The 19,819-nt window shown below is 41.2% G+C and overlaps 1 protein-coding gene across 1 annotated transcript; it reads left to right on the top strand.

Annotated features, from left to right (window-relative positions):
- The first annotated feature begins 1,211 nt into the window (after positions 1 to 1,211).
- On the top strand, positions 1,212 to 2,596 carry LOC110589450 (cytochrome c oxidase subunit 8A, mitochondrial-like). The gene is made up of 2 exons (XM_021699975.2): positions 1,212 to 1,274; positions 2,303 to 2,596. Exons 1-2 carry the CDS (start codon positions 1,212 to 1,214, stop codon positions 2,594 to 2,596), a joined length of 357 nt encoding a protein of 118 aa, XP_021555650.1.
- The last annotated feature ends 17,223 nt before the right edge of the window (positions 2,597 to 19,819 follow it).

The following is a 19,819-nucleotide window of genomic DNA, read 5'->3' as shown; positions in this document are numbered from 1 at the left end:
GAGAAATGCCTGGAGTCACTGTTCTGCCCTGGAAATCTCAGCCAGGCACACGATTAATTGATATAGAAGCCACCAGAAGACAATAAACTGTATTGTGAGCCAGACTCTAGGAACTAGGCTTATGTAATTAAATTTGTGGACCCTATTCCTATATCAGGCTTTTTCTGTCATTTTTACAAAAGTCTAATGAAAGATAGAATTCTCCTTCCTCTCCCAAATAATATGCTTTACATTAGCTGTTAATTTATCTAGGGATAGTAAGAAAAAAATATCATCTATCTTTAGCTTTCTAAAATGTTACCCTCAAGTGGCTAGGTGTGATCTGAGTTTTTTTTGTGTTTCTGTTCATTCTAAGCAGCATTCATGGGCCCTTTCATTGGGAGTTTCATGCCTTTCATTGACAATGAGATATTTCATCCTTCTATTTTTCTGTAGTGTTTCCTCTCCTCCATTCCTTCTATTCTCTCCTTCTTGGAACTCCTCTTTGATTTTCTTCAAATGTTTGGTGATTCTTGGTTGTGTCATGTTTGCATTTTCAATTGCCTGTTAGCCTGCCTACATGTCTGCGTACTTACCTGTTTATTGTTTTCTGCTTCCTACGGTTCTTGGGGAGAGGTAGGACATGCTACCAGACTGGGTAGACCATTAGCAATTTCTCCGGGCCTGGGAACTCCCATTTTCTTTTGGGATACACATGCCTCTTGGGTACTACCCTGCTGGTAGTGCCCAAGTCGTCCTTTTCACAGGAATTGTCTTTTCTGTTTGCTGCATTGCACAGGTGGAAGGAGGAACTTGATTGTTCCTTCGGCTGTAATGTTACTCAGATCACACTAAATGTTGGATTGGGACTGTCTCCTGCTCCCCATATCCACTTTCCCCAAGCTTGGAGCAATATTGAAGCCTCTCTCACAATTTATAGGTGTCCTCTTCATTAAGGTTGGACAGTGGTTCCCTCCTTCCGTGTCATCCCAATCCTACTTTCTATCTTTCAGCAGTTCCCCCAGAATTTTTGGTTCATTTAGAGTAATTCATCTTGTAAGTCAGCATCATCTTCAGATATTATATATATTGATGTATATACTTTATATATAATATATATATATTGACATATATATTTTAGATTAGTTTTAGGGTTTAGACCAGGAGAAGAAGTCTAAAGAACATGTTTTTACTGCCATCTGGACCCAGCATCGTTGTGGAAGTTCTCAAGCATGTTTAACAGACGTACTACACTTCAGATAAAATCATTTGTAGAGGATCAATATATTAAGCAGGTAAAAGCAAAACTGATCTAGTTGAAGTAGAGAAAGTGACTGTGAATATGAACTCACTGGAATCCCTTTCGCTCTCCACTGCACCTCCTGAACCTTCCAGGGAATCTTGCAACTCTGCAGAACAGTTTAAAAACCACTGACATGATTTATAGTCCAGAGGTGTCTGACCTGTAATAGGTTCTTAATAAATGGTAGCCATCATTATTACTACTATTAAAAACCTTGCCTCTCGACCTTCCCTAGCCCCAGGGCTTCCAGAAGTCCTGGTACCAACTTCTACCATTTGTACTGGCAGTCCCATCTTGGCGAGAAAAAAGTAAAAAAACTATTTCAGAGAATCAGCAGCAAGTGAGCACCTAGTAAATATGCGTGAAGTGTTCTCCCGGGCCTCACATTTTAACCTTGCTTAATCCCCTCAATGACCTGTGAGACAAGTGTTTTGATCTCCAGGACCTGATGAAGAAATAGAGGCTCAGACACACATAGAAGGACACACAATACCAAATGTGTGAGAAATGCCCATTTACTTTATTTTTTCAATTTAATTCAAACCAGCTCCTAGCACGATTCCACTGCAATGTCAGGAAATGGCATCTAAACTGTTCAGGGGCTTTCCTCGCAGGATTTTGGATCATGGCCCATGTACCAAAGCATGGAGAGGGCCTGTCCTCTCCTCCCTCTTCGATGTGCACAAGAATCTGGTAGATGCCTGTTTTCTGTACCAGAAAAGTTTCCTCTGGTTTGGGACATGCCATGGCTCTGTGTGATGTAGGATGTCGAGGATCTTTGAGAGGCTGGGGTGCCAGCCCCTAGGATTCAGTATTTCAAGATATACCTCACTGCACAGTCATCCTCCCTGAGCGCTGGCTTCCTCCTCCGGCCTCTGCACTGAGCGCAAGCAGATCTCTCTGGATCCCCCAAACACCCCTTTTTTAGTGACAGGGAGGTATTTGTCTCTTCCTTCCTATTGCCCTCAAAGAGTCTCCCTTTCTCCTCTCCTCCTAAGGACACCTGGCAGAATCTAGCAGAATTTGAACTTCTATAAAAGAAAAGCTGCTCTGGACTTCCCGACCTTGGGCAGTAGCTGGCAACTGTCGTCATTCCATGCGGTCGTATCTTTGTCTACGGCGCAGCTGCTGAGGGGCCTGACAGGTCTCACCCGGAGGCTCCCAGTGCAGCGTGCCCAGATCCATTCCAAGCCTCTGCGGGAGGAGCTCAGGACCACGGATGTTGCCGTTGGGCTCACCTCCTGCTTCCTGTGTTTCCTCCTGCCATCGGGCTGGGTCCTATCGCATCTGGAGAGCTACAAGAAGTGGGAGTGAAGGGGGCTGTCCTGTCCCTCACCCTGTGACCTGACCACCCCTGGCCTCTCCTGATCATGTCTGCTGCATCCCTGGCCGGTCTTCTCAGGATCATGTCCTTCAATTACAATGACCTCTTCTGCAGTCATGACCTCTCCATTTCTCCATGGTGACATCCTGGGACCACATATATTGGTTTATAAGGCCCCACTTGGTAGGGTCCTCCTTGTAACAATAAAGTCTATTTAAACCTTGAAAAAAAGAAAAAAGAAAGAAAAGCTGCTCCGTGGAAATGTCTGCTTTCCTTGTGCAAAAAAACGCTGAGGCAAGAAAATACCAAGAGTCTTCTTAGCAAGGGAGTGGTAAGCACAGGATATGGAGAATATGAAAAATTGATTCTCAGTGAATATTCCTGCCGCAAAAATTGGGTAACTGAACAATCCAAAGCCCACAGCAGTAAGAGGCAGAGCTAGGACTCACATCCAGTTCAATAGAACACGTATGTACTCCCATTGCCTCAAGGCAGGCGCCCCAGGGCACGGGAGAGGGACAGCTGCAGATTCCAGCTGAGAGTGGCCCCCTGGCTACTCTGATGGAGATCGCCAGTGGACGAGATCCTGCGACTTAAGTCTTAACAGAGATGGGATGGCAATCCAAACCCACACCTATCTCACCTACAGAGGGACATTCCATCATCTTACATTGATAAACACCGTGTGTCCTGAGGATAGAATCCAAATTATTCTAATCTTGGAATTTCCATATGGTTTATGCTTACGTAAAGCTGTGCTTGCCAGAAACACAGTGGCAGCACTGTCAAAGAGCATTTAAATGGAACAAACCTAGGCAGCTTCGCAAACGGTAATACATGCATTATGTAAGGGAGAAGTAAACATAATGACTTTGTACACATGGATGTGCTTTCAGGAGATTCTTGAATTATATTCCTTTGAACAATAATTCCATTTTTCTAGATGGAAGACTTACTTTAATCCTGTTTCAACCAAAAATTTTATTTTGTTCTAAATTAATTTACTTGTAATTTTTTATTACTCAGAAATTGATTTTTTAATGGCTAAGGAGTTAAATCACTGAGAAAACAGCCCCTGAATTTTGGATCTATCTTTATTTTTATATTTACAGTAGAATTTTTATATTGACCTCAACTGTCAAAAACACATTAAAAATAAAAAAGCAAGGATGGGGGAGGTGGCATGAGCCCTTTGAACAGCCAAAATAGGGTTTGTAACATTCAGGTTTTCATAAGTGAGACCCTTGGACCCACAATCTTTGTGGTTACCACAGTTCTAAACATCTCGGACTAAACATCTTAAACATGTCATATAAATTATGGAAAAAATTCAAGAAGACTGAAAGTACAAAGAAAAACTCTCCTGAAGATCTATCACCCAAAGAATACCACTGTTCACGTTTTCACCTCTTTCTTTTGGGGTGTTGTCTACATATGTTTCACACTTCCACCATCATTACTCTTGCCTGTTTCTTTCGCAGTCATGGGCTACTGTTGCAGTCTCTTTTTTGCTAACTTTTTTTTTTAAGATTTTATTTATTTATTTGAGAGAGCCAGCACAAGTGGGGGGAGGGGCAGAGGGACAAGCAGACTCCCTGCTGAGCAGGGAGCCCGACACAGGGCTCTATCCCAGGGCCCTGAGATAATGATCTGAGCTGAAGACAGATGCTTAACCAACTGAGCCATCCAGGCGCCCTTGCTTTCTTTTTTTTTTTTTTTTTAAGATTTATTCATTTATTTTAGAGAGAGAGAGTGTGTATGAGTGTGTGCACATGCAAGTGGGGAGAGGGACAGAGGGAGAGAATCCAAGCAGAGTCCCCGCTGAGCTTGGATCCCCCTGCAAGGCTCAATCTCACGACCCGGATGATCATGACCTGAGCTGAAATCAGGAGTCGGGCACTTAACCACCTGAGCCACCAGGTATCCTTCTGCTTTCTTTTTCTATAAATTTGACTTTAGATAACTCATATAAATAGAATTCTACAATATTTGCCTTTTTGTGACTGGCTTATTTCACTTAGTATAATGTCCTCAAGGTCCATCTAGGTTGTAGCTTGTGACAGGGATCTCCTTCGTTTTTAAGGCTGAATAATATTCCATATATATATATATATATATATATATATATATATATATATACACTAAATTTTTTTTATTCATTCATCCATTGGTGGACATTTGGGTTACTTCTACCTCTTGGTTATTGTGAATAGTGAACACGGATGTGCAAATATCTCTTTGAGATCCTGCTTTCAAATCCTTTGCAAGGATTGTGGGGTCATATGATGGTTCTAATTTTAATTTTTTGAGAAGCCTCCACACTATTTTCCACAGTGGTATAACCCATTTTTTTAAATAGAAGAAATGGCAAAGAAATATTCTGTTTGTAGAGGGTCATGTTGGACCAACACCCTAGATTCACAAGGGGCAGGAATTCACTTCCCCAGCTTCCATTGTCTCCATTCCTTTTCCTAACAAAGGCCTGATTTGGGTCAGGTGTTCATTCTTCCTTCAGAAGTTTCAGTGGAATTTGACCTTATCCTCAGCTTTGGAAATGTATCTTTCTTACTCTAAACCCCTCTCGGTAATCCTACTACCTTACCACTGAATAGTTTAGGAACTCAGACTTCAGTCACACACAGTACAGCTTTCCCTTGAGGAGTGTTATTGGTAGAGGAGCAGGTAGGTGACCTAAGGTGGATCAGATTGAAGGGAGAGCTTTCTGTAGTATGATTGGGTGAAAGGTTTTCTTTTTCTTCTGTAGAATATGAACAAAGAAACATATGTCCCCATTGGCTCCTGTAAATCATTTATTAACAATGAGAGCCCTAGTCTGGAGACAAAACTGATACACAAAGGAAGACTAAACCAAGAGAATATCAAATAAATGGAGTGGAGCCTTCATGGCTTTGGGCTTGGAACCCTTCTGAGCTCTGGACTGCCTGAGCTAAACTCCGTCGCTGTTTAAGCTAGTTTGAACTGGATTTTTTTGTACCTGGCAGCCCACAGCATCTTACCTGATATAATGGTCTATGCTGTTCAGCGAACTTTGGAGAAAACTTTGAGAATCAACTATCTATCTCATAGCTCTGAGGTCTGACAACTGCTTCTGCTGCAATTCCTCTTTATACATTGGCTGGTCCCATAACCAACCTGGGGACGTCATGCCTCAGCACATTTGAAAAGTCTGACAGAAGGCTTCCATTGTGTTGCTGAGGGTTAGGTGAGGAAAGGGGTTATCCCTCCTGCCAGGAGATGGCCTGTGACAAGATCTAATGTAGAGGAGCAGAGGTTGTGCCTTGGTGGTACCTTTGGAGTGCCTGCAGGAATACTGCTGGCCCATAATGTTCTTCTATGTGAATTAGGGGGGAAATGCCCTTCCCAAGACACTTTACTTCCATATGATGATAAACTGTCATAATACAGTGATTTTGTTAGCACAAAACATTTTTCTTTCGTTTGCCAGAAAATCGTCATAATGAATATACAAGTGTATGCTATCTAGGGTGTAAATAGCTCTCTCTTAGACCTGGCACCACTGTGCATGGCACCATCTGGACAAAGGAACATGACAGCCTATTAGAGACAGAACACAGAATGCAGAACAGATGAGAAAGCTGGTGGAGATGTACTTACAGTCCATTTACTTTTAGTTCAGACATGATTTTGATGGGTAAACAACTTTTAACAAGTAAACTGGGGAGATGAGGCTTTTTTTAAACTTTTTTTTTTTAAAGATTTTATTTATTTATTGGACAGAGAAAGATAGAGCGAGAGAGGGAACACAAGCAGGGGGAGTGGGAGAGGGAGAAGCAGGCTTCCCGCGGAGCAGGGAGCCCGATGCGGGGCTCGATCCAGGGACTCCGGGATCATGACCTGAGCCGAAGGCAGTTGCTTAACCAACTGAGCCACTCAGGCACCCCTAAACTTTTTATTTTAAAATAATTTCAGACTTACAAAAAAGGTGCCAAAGGAAAAAAAAAAACAACAACCAACAACTCATCACTGAAAAGTAAAAATCACTTCTCATGTATCCTTCACCCAGCTTCACAACGTACATAAAGATAGTACAATTAAAGGGGTGCCTGGGTGGCTCAGTCAGTTAAGTGTCTGCCTTCAGCTCAGGTCATGATCCAGGGTCCTGGGAGGGAGCCCCACGTTGGGCTCCCTGCTCAGCGGGGAGCCCTGCTTCTCCCTCTCCTTCTGCCTGCCGCTCCCCCTGCTTGTGTTCTCTCTCTCTCTCTGTCAAATAAATTAATTAATTAACTTAAAAAAGATAGTATCATTATGAAAATCAGGAAATTAACTTTGATATCATACTATTAACTAATATACAGATCTTATTCAAATGTTACTACTTGTCACACAAATGTTTTTTGGTTTTTTATGGTCCTGGATCCAATCCAGAATCACACAGTGCATTTAGTTCTCATATTTTCTTATATTCTTATATATTCTCGTATTTCTTTTCTCATATTTTCTTCAATCTAATGTAGTTCCTCAGTGTTTCTTTGTCTTTTATGACATTGACACTTTTGGAGAGTACTGGCCAGTTATTTTGTAGAATGACCTTCAAGTTGAGTATACCTAATGTCCTCATGATTAAATTCAGGTTATAGGTTTTTGGCAAGAATACCACAGAAGTGATGCTGTGCCCTTCTCAGTACATCATTTCAGGAGTCACAAGATGTTTGTATGTTAAGTTTCATTACATGCTTATGGTGCTTTGTGCCTGGTTTCTCCACTATAAAGTTACTCCTCCTCTCTTTATAATTAATAAATATCTTGTGTTGAGATACTTTGAAAATATGCATATATCCTGTTTCTTATCAAACTTTGTCCCACTAATTTTACTACCTGTTGATAATTCTTACCTACAGCAATTATTAGTGTCATATTGGCCAAATGGTGAGATCAAGACCTGAGCTTTAAAATTAAGTTTGGAAAGACTCCCCAGAAGTAGGTGAGAAACGTCTTGCAATCCGAGAGAATAATCTACTGACTAAGAGCAGGAGTTTTGCAGTCAGACAGATCCAAATATTGGCGCCACTGGATATTAGCTGTGTGATTCTAAGCAAATTAACTTCTCGAGCATCAATTCCCTTATTGGTAAAATAAAGATTATGGAGTCTAGTTTATAGAGTTTTTGTAGTGAATATAATAAATATAAAGCACTTTGCACAGTGTCTGGCACATGATAAATGCTCAGTAAAATTTAGCTATTGTTATAATGATAATGATTATTGTTATTGTGATGAAGAGGCTCAGGACAAATCTTCCCCAAATAGCCACTTTAGCATGCAGACTTTTTGAGCTGAAGGCAATCATGACCTTGTAGGCTCAGGGCGCCCAAGTGCCTCAGTGGTTAAGCATATGCCTTCAGCTCAGGTCATGATCCCGGATTGAGCACCACATCAGGCTCCCTGCTCAGCAGGGAGTCTGCTTCTCCAACTGACCCTCCCCCTTCTCGTGCTCTCTCTCTCAAATAAATAAATAAAATCTTAAAAAAAAAAAAAAAAGACCTTGTGGGCTCAAGAGAAACTTTTGCCCCTCCTTTAACCATGTAGAAGAATCTTAAATTAGGGATCTTTCCCAGAATAAAAGTTATTAGCAGAGACAAATTTTATTTGAATGTGCCATCTATATGGCAAGGCAAACATCTAATATGGATGAAATCATTCCTATCATAGAGGAGAAACAGTACAATCAGAAACATTTCACAATGCTTTCTGATCAGGGAAAGGAATGCCTGCTCTATGGCTTTGGACCAGCATTGACTTTACATCTTTCATTTTTTCCCTTTCCAAATGGGACACTGAGGTTATTTGTCTCTGTTTGCTACTGCATATTTGAGGATGAGAAAGGAGCAGAGGACAGATAGCTCTTCTTCTTAGCTTATAAATTACTCAACCAAAAAGAACCACATGTGTACCAGATGGAGATGCCTGAACATCTCCCAATGCTTTTAGCTGGATTCAGTGACTTTGGATAACATTCTCATGGGTAGGTTGGGGAGGAATTTATTCTATATGTGGGAGGAAAGTGCAAGGGAAATTTATTGGCCAGAGGGCAAATTGTGACAGACTGACCATGTATTTTCCAAGCTCATTTCTTTTTCCTCCTAGGCACTAAGTTAAACTACATTTCTCAGCCTCTCCTACAATTAGATGGGGGCCACCTGCTTGAGTTCTGGCCAATGAGATGTGGGCAAAGTTGCTATATGATACTCCTAGGCCTAGTCCATAAAACATCCCCCACAATCCTCTACTCTTTTTTGTCCCTCATCTGCAAGCCTGATGTCAACATCTAGGGCAATACTAGGTTCCTAAAAGACTGCACAGAGCAGAAACCCCCAGCTGACCACATTGAACTCTTTGTGAGCAACAAATAAATGTTTATTGTATTAAGTCACTGAGATTTTGCAATTATTTATTACAGAAACTAGTGTTAATTATGCTGACTAATTTAACATGCTGTTATACAACAAATGGGCAGCTAAATGTTTATTCAGAGATTCCAGACCTATTAAATGCATTATTTCAGTTAGATGATTGTAGACCAGTCAATTTGATAAATAAATTTTAATTTTCTAAAGGTTGCCTTTTCGGCACAAATATACCCACCCATAATGGAATAATGGATGTCATGTCTGAATGTGCCTGAGGGGTGGGCTACAAAGGGATGCCAAATGAAGTGGGTTAAGCCTTAAAGTGAGTAAAGCCTAGGTCCAATCCTGAGTCCAAGATCACAGATGGTCTATCATCCAAAGTCCAAACAGGGGAAGAGAAACCATCCTGGGTGTTTAGAAGAGAGACACTGTGGTGAGGGAAAGAGGAAGAGGCAGAGAGACTAATTAAAGGACAGTGAGGCAATGCAAACATTAGCAATGGCATGAAGCTACCACCAGCCTTCGACTGTAGAACGCAGGGAGAAGGTGGCTTAATTGGAGCCCAGGGCTTAAGATCACCAGCAGAAGAGACCATCAAGGCAGACACATGCCCATAGGTGCTGGAGAGCTTGGAAGAGGGGCAGCAGCTTCAGAGAGCCACCCAAGGATAGGAGAGGGAGATTCTACCATTCCATCACCAGTGCCTCCCACTGACTAACCGCCAGCTGGGAGGCAAGTGACCCGAGAAAAACAACCTTACAGGAGCCAGTCCTCCTGCCTTATTGAGCAGGGTAGGCAGACCACAGCAAAGGATCTGAGCACACAAATGCGTAGGACATCCAGAAACTGGGAAAAACAGGAAGAGATGTAGAACACTCTATTCTCAGGCGCCTGGGTGGCTCAGTCGTTGGGCGTCTGCCTTCGGCTCAGGTCATGATCCCAGGGTCCTGGGATCGAGTCCCGCATCGGGCTCCCTGCTCAGCGGGAAGCCTGCTTCTCCCTCTCCCCCACTTGTGTTCCCTCTCTCTCTCTCTGTCAAATAAATAAATAAATAAAATCTTTTAAAAAAAAAAGAACACTCTATTCTCAATCAAATCAAAGCTCACGGGTTAGAGCAACTTAAAAGAGCATTGTAATCAAAGGTGGGACATTTTTAAATGTTCTTCCTCCTCAGAGATTCTATTCTAGTTGTTGTGATTTAAGTTATCACTTTTTCATTTTTATTCTAGGTCATGGAAGAGCCAGCGTGTGGGGGAACTTTTATTCTTATGTCCAAATATGTAATCTACTCAGATGTAGCTTCTTTCTCCTTCAGTTCTCGTAAGCAAATTTGATTAAGCATCAGAAAACTGCAGAAGTGGAAGCTGGGACAAAGTCTGGCCCTGCTACTTAGCAGCTCTGTGATAATGGGCAGACCACTTAACTGACTTCTGCAGGTCTATTTTCCTCATCTCTCAAGTGGACACAAGAATACTTTCTTACTTATCTCATTGGCTTATTGGAATAATCATAGTTTTTGTTCATTTAGGTTGGTTGGTTCATTGGTTGGTTTTAATGAGACGATGTATGCGAAATACTGGTATACAGAAAAGTATGATATAATGTTGGAACATTATACATATTAATATGTCTCCCAATCTGTCTCCTACCATTCCATCCTTTATTTTGAGGATCAGCTTTACTGAGATGTACATTAAATATAACCAATTTCATCAAGGTAAGTATACAATTCAATGAGTTTTGACCTATGTATATAGCTATGTAACCACAACCACAATCATGATACAGAATATATCCATTGCCCCCCAAAATTATCCCTAGTACCCCTTTGCACTTTTATACTTTGAGTCAATACGTATCCAAGAGAAATGAAAACATACGTCCACACAAAAATTTGTATGTAAGTGTTCATAGTAGCATTATTGATAATAGCCCAAAAGTGGAAACAACACAAATGTCTATTAACTAACGAATGGATAAGTAATATGCCTGCCATATCCATGCAGTGGAATATTGTTCAGCCACAAAAAGAAATGGACTGATGCATGCTACGACATGGATGAACCTTGAAAATATTATGTTAAGCAAAAGAAACCAGTCACAGAGATCACACACTGTATGATTTCATTATGTGAAATGTCCAGAATAGGCAAATCTATAGAGATAGAAAGCAGATTAGTGTTTGAGTGGGACCAGGGGTTAAGGGGAAATGGAGAGTATTTGCAAATAGGTATGGGTTTCTTTGCGGGGTGGTAAAAATGTTCTAAAATTGATTTTGGTGATGGTTGCACAATTCTGTGGATATATTAAAAACCATTGAATTGTACCATTTAAATGGGTGAATTGTATGGAATATAATTATATCTCCATTAAGTTCTTACCAAAATGCTCATTCAGGAATTAAAGGAAATCCAAAACAAAGGCAAAATTTCAACCACAATATTTCATTATGATTTTTGTTTACTATTTTTCTTCAAAGTTACAAGAGCATTTCTATAAATTAAAACAAAGAAAGATACACCATCCACAATCTTAATATCCTAAGAAAGCAAACTTTTATTTCTTGTCCCTTCCTCACCTCATCTTTGAGTATGTTTGCTTGGTTTATAGTCATCAGTGGTACAGACATGATTAGTAGGTTGCTTTCATCAGTTAATATTACATGATGAACATTTTTCCATCTTGCTACATAGTCTTCCTTGTGATCATTTTGAAAAATATATGTCATTCCACCTAACTGACCACATTCCTCCGTTCACTCAGACACCCATGCCGGAAACCTGAGCCATATCTATGTTGTTCCTGCCACTACTCCAGTGCAGAACAGTGTACTCTTCTGCCTAAATTACTGCAAAGGTTTTCTAACTGGCACCCTGGCTTTCTGGTGGTCTTCTAGCGATCCATCCTCCACACAGCAGCCAGGCCCACGACTAGCGTCTTCAGTGATCCCAACCAACTATGTATTAGACGCCAAACCACTGCAATGGTTCACAAAGCCCTTCAGGTTTGGGTTGTGGCCTGCATTTTCTGCCTCATTGCCCACCCACCCCCATCCCCGTCCCCAATCCATATTCCCTGTGTTCACTGAAATGCACACAGGACTCGGGGTTTACTCTGCCCAGAATAACTCACCCATCACTCCTCCCCTCTATTCTCCATTCTGCAAACTCCTACTTATCCTCTAAGCCTTGGCATAAACATTGCTTCCTCCGAGGAGCATCTCCTATTCTCCCCAGAAGGAGGGAGGTGCTCCCACTTCCATACTCCTAGATACCTTTGTACATATCTCCATTTTATATTGTACTTCCATGCATGCTCCATGCTTACCTCTCTCCCCAGAGTAGGAATTATGCTCTCTTCAACTTGTTACTTCCATCACTTCAGCATCGGGCACATAGTACATCCCAGGAAATGTTATTTCAATAATGTAAACATTATTACGTGCTAATTCAGCACTATTTCCAGGCAGTATTCAAATCACTTTTCACGTATTATCTTATTTAATCCTGCAAACAACCTTATAAGGTTAAGTACTATTGTTTTTACCATTTTAAAGATGAGAAAACTGAAAAGGTTAAATAACTTGCCCCAAATCATTACACAACTAGTAAGTGGTAGGATCAGGATTTGAACTTAGGCAGTGTAATTCCATGCTCCTGATCACTACACTGTACTACCCCTTGAACAAATAAACATTCCTTTATTGTCATATTCATAGGTTACTTGTAATCTACATATCCCTCCCTCTCTCTGTCTCTCTCTCTCTCTGATATAGATGGCACTGTAACACAAAATGGTATATATAGCTTATTTTCCTTTTTTGAATTGGCTCAAGATAAATCCCTATGAGTAGAATTTAAAGATGCATTACAAGATGAGGACATTTGGGGTGCCTGGGTGGCTCGGTTGGTTAAGCGGCTGACTCTTGATTTCAGCTTAGGTCTTTTTTTTTTAAGATTTTATTTATTTATTTATTTGTCAGAGAGAGAGAGCATGAGCAGGGGGAGCAGCAGAGGGAGACGTAGGCTCCCTGCCCAGTAAAGAGCCCAATGCGGGGCTCATCCCAGGACCCAAGGATCATGACCTGGGCCGAAGGCAGATGCTTAACCAACTGAGCCACCCAGGTGTCCCTATACTTGATCTTTAAAAAAAAAAAACATTTTCTTGGATCTTCATGTGTCCAATAACAACTTTACTTATCATGACATAGCTTGTGCTAAAGAGGTGAAAGTTTCAAGGCCATCAGCCATCCCAGCTGATGCAGGATCTGGCAGATGGGGTCAAGTACTGAAGATGGCTGCAGGACAAGTGCAAGAAGGGGAAACCTGGTAGGCATCAGCCTTGGCTGGCAGCTGGCCTAACTTCACAATACAACCTCTGATCTAATTTTAGGATGAAAGAATGGAAAACACTTCTATGTTGCTTCTTCTCAAAAAATGTACAAACATGAAGGACTCAGTGGCCAAATTACAGCACCAGTCTTCTCAATGGCATTCTTTCATGCCACAAAGTAGGTTAAACTTAGCAGTATGAATTTACGTTTTTGAAGTTAGCCACCACATAAGTCTGATTACCCTGAGACTCTGTGTTGTGAGGCAGCCCAAGCTAGCCCAGCAGAGATATCCTGCAGAGAGAGAGAGTGATGGCCAGCCAGCCCAAGCTGCTCCAGCCATTCTGACCTAGGTGCCAGATGTGGGAATGAAGGAGCTACCTTCGGACATTTCAGCTCCAGCAGACACGGTGTGGAGAAAAACAGAGGAAACAAACTGCAACCAGAATTCAGGCCTCAGATATATGGCCCCAGTTAAACCATCCCACCATCTATAGCCATTTGAGCCACCCCAGCCACCCAGGCTTCATGAAATAGATAAGCTATTTCCCCTGAGTGTAGTCCGAATTCCAGATCCACAAAATCAGGAGCATAACAAATGCTGCTTAATACTGCCAAACAAACCAACAAAACCTTTTTTTTAATCCACCATGGAATTTGAAAAAGGTATTTGAATGAGAAACACTGGCCGAAAATAAGTGCTATTCCTACCCTAGCTGCTAACTTGGCTCCTATGTAAAAAGCAGTTGCTCACCGTTGCCATTGATTTGATCCAAAGTCACGTGTGTGACCTCTACAGGGCAGCAGCAGGGATAGCTGGGGAAGGCTTATCTGGCCGAGTTTTCTTCCTCTGCTTTAACCCCAGAGGACCAAGGGTGATCTGGGAAAGCTGGTGCTCCTCCAGACTGCCAGAGGGCACTCAGCCCCTGTGCTACCTCAGCCTCCCTGATAGAGTAGGGAAAACTCTGGCTTTAAAGGTAACCCAATCCAGGATCAAATCCCAGCTCCACCGCCTAAACCAGTTGTATAATTCTCAGCAACTTAATGAACTTGGAGGCACTGGATTTTCTCCTCTTTAATATGAGGACAACAACACCTCACTTAGTAAGTGTGTTAGGGTTCAATGAGCCTTACTTATCTGACATTTCATCATAATGATAGCTAATGTTTACTGAGCATCAAAAATGACTTTAAATTCCTTATCACCAACCTTAAGTGGTTGCTCAACACCTGACGATCAGAAACATTGCCTAACAATTTCAGAATAAATTGAATATTGCACTATTTCACTCTTTCAACAGTGGAGGAAGGGCCCCTCCTCCTATTAAAGACCTGTCCTTCCATTTGTGTTCTAGATCCCATCATCTTTCCCCCTCTCCACTGATCATTCTGTCGGCATTCAAATAGGCTCCACTATCTCTCATCTTTGGAAACCTTACTTTGACCCCTGAACTCCCTCCAGGTACTGCCCTGCCTCTCGGCTCCCTTTCTGGCCAACTCTCAAAGGAGTTTCTACAGACGGCCTCTCTTGCTCCATCACCTCTTCCCTCACCAGCTCACCCAGATTTGGATTCCAGTTCTACCACTCCTCTGACGTTTTTGTCAGGGTCACCAATGACTTTCTTCTTGTCAACAGCAATGTCCACTTTACTCTTTTCTTCTCCACTTCTCAGCAGCAGCAGGCTCACTTGGACTTCTTGAAATATTCTTCTCTCTTAATTTCAGCGAAACCATAACCTCCTGGCTTTCCTTCTCTTTTGTGAAGGTCTCTATCCTCAGTCTCCTTTCCTTTCTCAAAGCCATGTGTAAATGTTGATGTTTCTCAAGATTTGATCCTGGCTCCTGTTTTCTTCTACTCTGACATATTTCCCTAGATGACCTCATCCACCACCAACTTCAAATACAATATTATGCTGATGCTTTCAAATGTGTGTCTATATTTCAGGCCTCTCTTGTCACCTCCAGACTCACAAAGCTGCCTGCCTAGTTCAGGTAACTACTTTGACGTTTATCTCTTCCAATTCCACTCTCTTGCTACAATCAGAAAACCAAGTGTTATCCTAGACCTTTTCCTTTTCCTAATTTTCCCCAGTAATTTAATATTTTCTGTCGATTTTATTTCCAAAGTAGGTCTCAAAACTGTCCTCTTCTGTCCATCTCTGCAGCCAAACTCCCATCACTTCTTATCTGAACGGCTGCCTCCGGTTTGGTCTGTCAGTGCTTTCCCTCCTGCTCCTGCCCCTGCCTGTTCCCTATGTAACAGCCAGAGTTCTCTTTCTCAACATAAGTAAGTCAGTTACTATCACTTGTCTACTTCAAAACTGTCAGTGTTTCCCGTTATGCTTAGAATGATCCAGACTGCTTGCCATGGGCTGCCGGGCCTCTAGCCTCCAAGCCCCTGCCTATACCTTCAACCTCATCTTAACCCCACTCTTCTCCTTCATGATGCTCCAGCCACACTGGCCTTCTGGAAGTTCCAAACTCTTTCCTATCCCAGGGCCTTTGGACTGTGGTGCCCTCTGCCTTGCTCTTCACCTAGATTGTACCCTCTCATATTCTGGATCTTACCTGTATCAGTTATGAATGGTCTTGCCTGAAAATAAAAGAAACCTCATCTAAGAGAGGCCTAAACACATGGAGGTTTATCTCTTGTAACACAATTTCCAGAAGTCCGTATTCTAGGACTGGCACAGCTGCTCCATGAGATCAGAGGGCCTTGGCCTCCTCCTAGATTTTGGCTCCACCATCCTTCATATATTGACCTCCCATGTCTGGCCTCATCCTTGCCACCTCATGGTCAGAAGATGCCTCCTGCACCTGAAGGCCTTAACTCCATATCCCAGGAAGAAGAAGGAGAGGTAGTATTTAACTTTTTGTTACACAGAATTTCAAACATAAGAAATAGAGTATAATAGTATAATAGCCCCTCATGGACTCATCATGCAGCCACAATAATTATCAACCTGCAGCCAATCTCGTTTCACCTATACCCTCCCCATGCACCTCTCCCTCTCCACTTAGTATTTTGAAGCAAGCCCCAGACACTGTATTATTTTTTTCCCAAAGTGTTTCATTATGTATCTCTAAAAGATAAAGCTCTTCCTTTTTAAATATAACCACAATACTATTATCACACCAAAAAAATGAACAATGCCTGAATATCATCAAATAGCCAGTGTTCACATTTCCAATCATCCCAGAGAGGTCATATTTTTTATAGTTTAAAGTATCCAAATCAGACCAATACTTGCAATTGATATGTCCTTGATGTCCCTTTTAATCCATAGGATCCCCTTTCATCTTGTTTTCCTCTCAATTTATTTTTGAGGAATCAGGTCACTTGTTTCCAGAGTTTCCTACAATCTGGATTTTCCCGATTTCATCCTGATGGTGTCCTCTGTCTTCTGTATCTTGTGAACTAATAGTTGGATCTACAGGTTTAATTAGACTCAGGCTTTTTTTGTTTTGTTTTGTTTTGTTACTGTAGCTTTTGTTTTTTTGCTTGTTTGCATGTTTGCTTGTTTGTTTGTTTGTTTGTTTTGGCAAGACCACTTTGTAGGAGGTGGTGTGTTCTCCTCTCTGGAGTCGCCTCATGTCTGATTATCTCTCTTTTTGTGATATTAGCAGCTTTTGATGATTAATGTCTAAACCTACTAATTCATTAGGTTATAAAATGTTGATATTTTAATTCTATCATTCTTTCTTCATGTATTGGTTGGAATACTTTTATAAAGAGAAACCTCCTCTATTATTACGTTCCACAATGGATACAGACAATAAAGGAAAAGTAAATACTTGATTCTTCTCTTTAGTTTGCTAGTTTTCAGAATAATGAATTGATTCACTAGCATCCTCCAATGATGGCCACTAAGGGATCCTTTTTTTTAAAATTGTTTTTATGAACTTACAGATTTAAACATATTTGATGTATTTTAATATATTGCAGTTATCATCCTTATTGATGCTCAAATTGTCCCATCCTTTGGCCTTTGGGAGTGTCCTTACATTGGTTCACCATTTCCTTTTCTATCAGAAAAACTGAAGCTTTCCTGAAACATCACTTAGCCAATTTCGACTTCTAGCTCACTGGCCAGAGTTCTGTCACATGGCCACCCTGAGCTGGATGATGATGGTGGATGAAGTTTGGGTCATTCACCATCTGTTCAAAGAGGCTTCCCCTGGTGCCCCTTCTGAAGACTGCACCCCCTATTATTCTGCAGAACTCAGTCCTGTTCGCTTCCTTTACACCAGCAACCATAAACTCTAGTTATTTTACTTGTTCACTTGTTAAGGGTCTGACTGCCTCACTGGATTGTAAGCTTCATGACATTTTCCCTAGCACAATACCTGCAGATGTTCATGGAAGATACTCAGTAAATATTTGTTGAATAAATAAATAAATGAGGTAGACAACTATTATCTCCACTGTATACAGTGCTGTCCAATATAGTAGCTGCTAGTCACATGTTGCTATTTCAATTTAATGTAGTACAGCTACTATGGAAAACAATGTGAAGGTTCTTTAAAAAATTAAAAACAGAACTACCATATGATCCGGCAACCCCACTTCTGGGTATATATCCAAAGGAATCAGAATCAGGATCTTAAAGAGCTATGTGTACCCCCATACTCACTGTAGTACTCCTCACAGTTGCTAAGATATTAAAACAACTGAAACATCCATTGAAAGATAAAAGGATTAAAAGATGTTATATATAAGTACAATGGAATATTATCCAGCCTTATAAAAAAGGAAATCCTGCCATTTGCAACAATATGAATGAACCTAGAAGACATCATACTAAGTGAAATAAACCAGGCACAGAAGGACAAATACTACATGATACCATTTATATAAGGAATCTAAAATAGTCAAACTCATGTAAGCAGAGAATAGCATAGTGATTGCCAGGGGCCAGGAGGAGAGGGAAATGGGGAAGTTTTAATCAAAGGGTACAAAATTTCAGTTATGGAAGGTAAGTCTTAGAGATCTAAGACAGACAGGATAATGTCTATAGTGAATAGTACTGTATTGTATACTTACAGTTTGCTAAGAAGGCAGTTCTTATGTTAAGTGTTCTTATCACATAATAAATAATAGTAATAATAACAATAGAGTAATAATAAAATAAAGAGGGCAGAAGGAAACTTTTGCAGGTGATGGATAAGTTTATGGCATAGATTATGGTAATGGTTTCTTGGTACATACTTATCTCCATACTCATCAAGATATATAAATGAAGTATGTACAGTTTTCTGTATGTTAATCATTCCTCAGTAAAGTGGTTTAAAAAAATAAGTAAATAAAAAATGCAAATTAATTTAATTTAATTTAATTTAAAATCCACTTTCTTAGTCACATTAGCCACATAATAAGTGCTCGAAAACCACATGTGACTAGTGACTAGTGACTACCACCATGTAGAGAGAGAGTGCATTAACTTCATCAGAATTCTATTGGAAAGTGCTGTATAGAAGAAGAAACTGGCTGAGAGGTAAATTAGCCAAGGTCACACAGCTACTAAGAGGAGGAGTTGGGATTCAAACCTGTGTCTGAGTGATTTCAGAGGTAGAACTCAACACCATAACATAGTCATCACTGTTGTTATTACTTGGTTAGTCCTGCCTTCAATTTCAGTCCCTCTGAAGGAATTTACAGGGAGCTTCAAGCCTGGCTACCTCACAGAGTGACCAACTGTCCTAATTTGCCTGGGCCTGGAGGTATTCCCAGGATGCAGAAAAGTTCTGGGCAAACCATTGTTAAAAAACAAAACCAAGCAAATTTGAAGATCCAGTTGGCTTTATTAAGCAATTCATGATTTGGGCAGCATCCCCTCTAGCAAATAGAAAGGGAGTTCTGCGGAGTATAAAAAATGGAAAGTTACTGGGGTGCCTAGGTGGCTCAGTCGTTAAGCGTCTGCCCTCAGCTCAGGTCATGATCCCAGTGTCCTAGAATGGAGCCCCACATCGGGCTCCCTGCTCGGCGGGGAACCTGCTTCTCCCTCTCCCGCTCCCCCTGCTTGTGTTCCCTCTCTCACTGTGTCTCTGTCAAATAAATAAATAAAATCTTAAAAAAAAAAAAAAAAAGGAAAGTTTTTACAGGAAAAAGGGTAGGGGCAAGAAGTTGTTAGCAAAAAGAAAATGTCACCTTCCCTTAGGGGGAAGGCCAGGGGGTCTTATTAAGTGGCTTACCTCATCTTTTTTTTTCAGATTACCTCACCTTTCTGTGGGGAAGGGAGAGGGTCCATATGACAGATTACTTTGTTGGTGCTGACCAGAAAATTCCTGACTGACTGGTTAAGACTACAGTTCCAGGTTGAGACTGAGGTTGAAAATGCAGTTAGGTTAGGTGTGAAGCCCTGGTTTGATGACTTGGTCTAGCATAAGTGACTCCATTTGGGTTCTGTGGTTCTCTTTTCTTTTCTTTTTTCTTTTCTTTTCTTTTCTTTCCTCTCCTCTCCTCTCCTCTCCTCTCCTCTCCTCTCCTCTCCTCTC

Source organism: Neomonachus schauinslandi, chromosome 6 (genome assembly GCF_002201575.2).
Source record: "Neomonachus schauinslandi chromosome 6, ASM220157v2, whole genome shotgun sequence".
NCBI lineage: Eukaryota > Metazoa > Chordata > Mammalia > Carnivora > Phocidae > Neomonachus > Neomonachus schauinslandi.
This window is presented reverse-complemented; position numbering and strand designations above follow the sequence as displayed.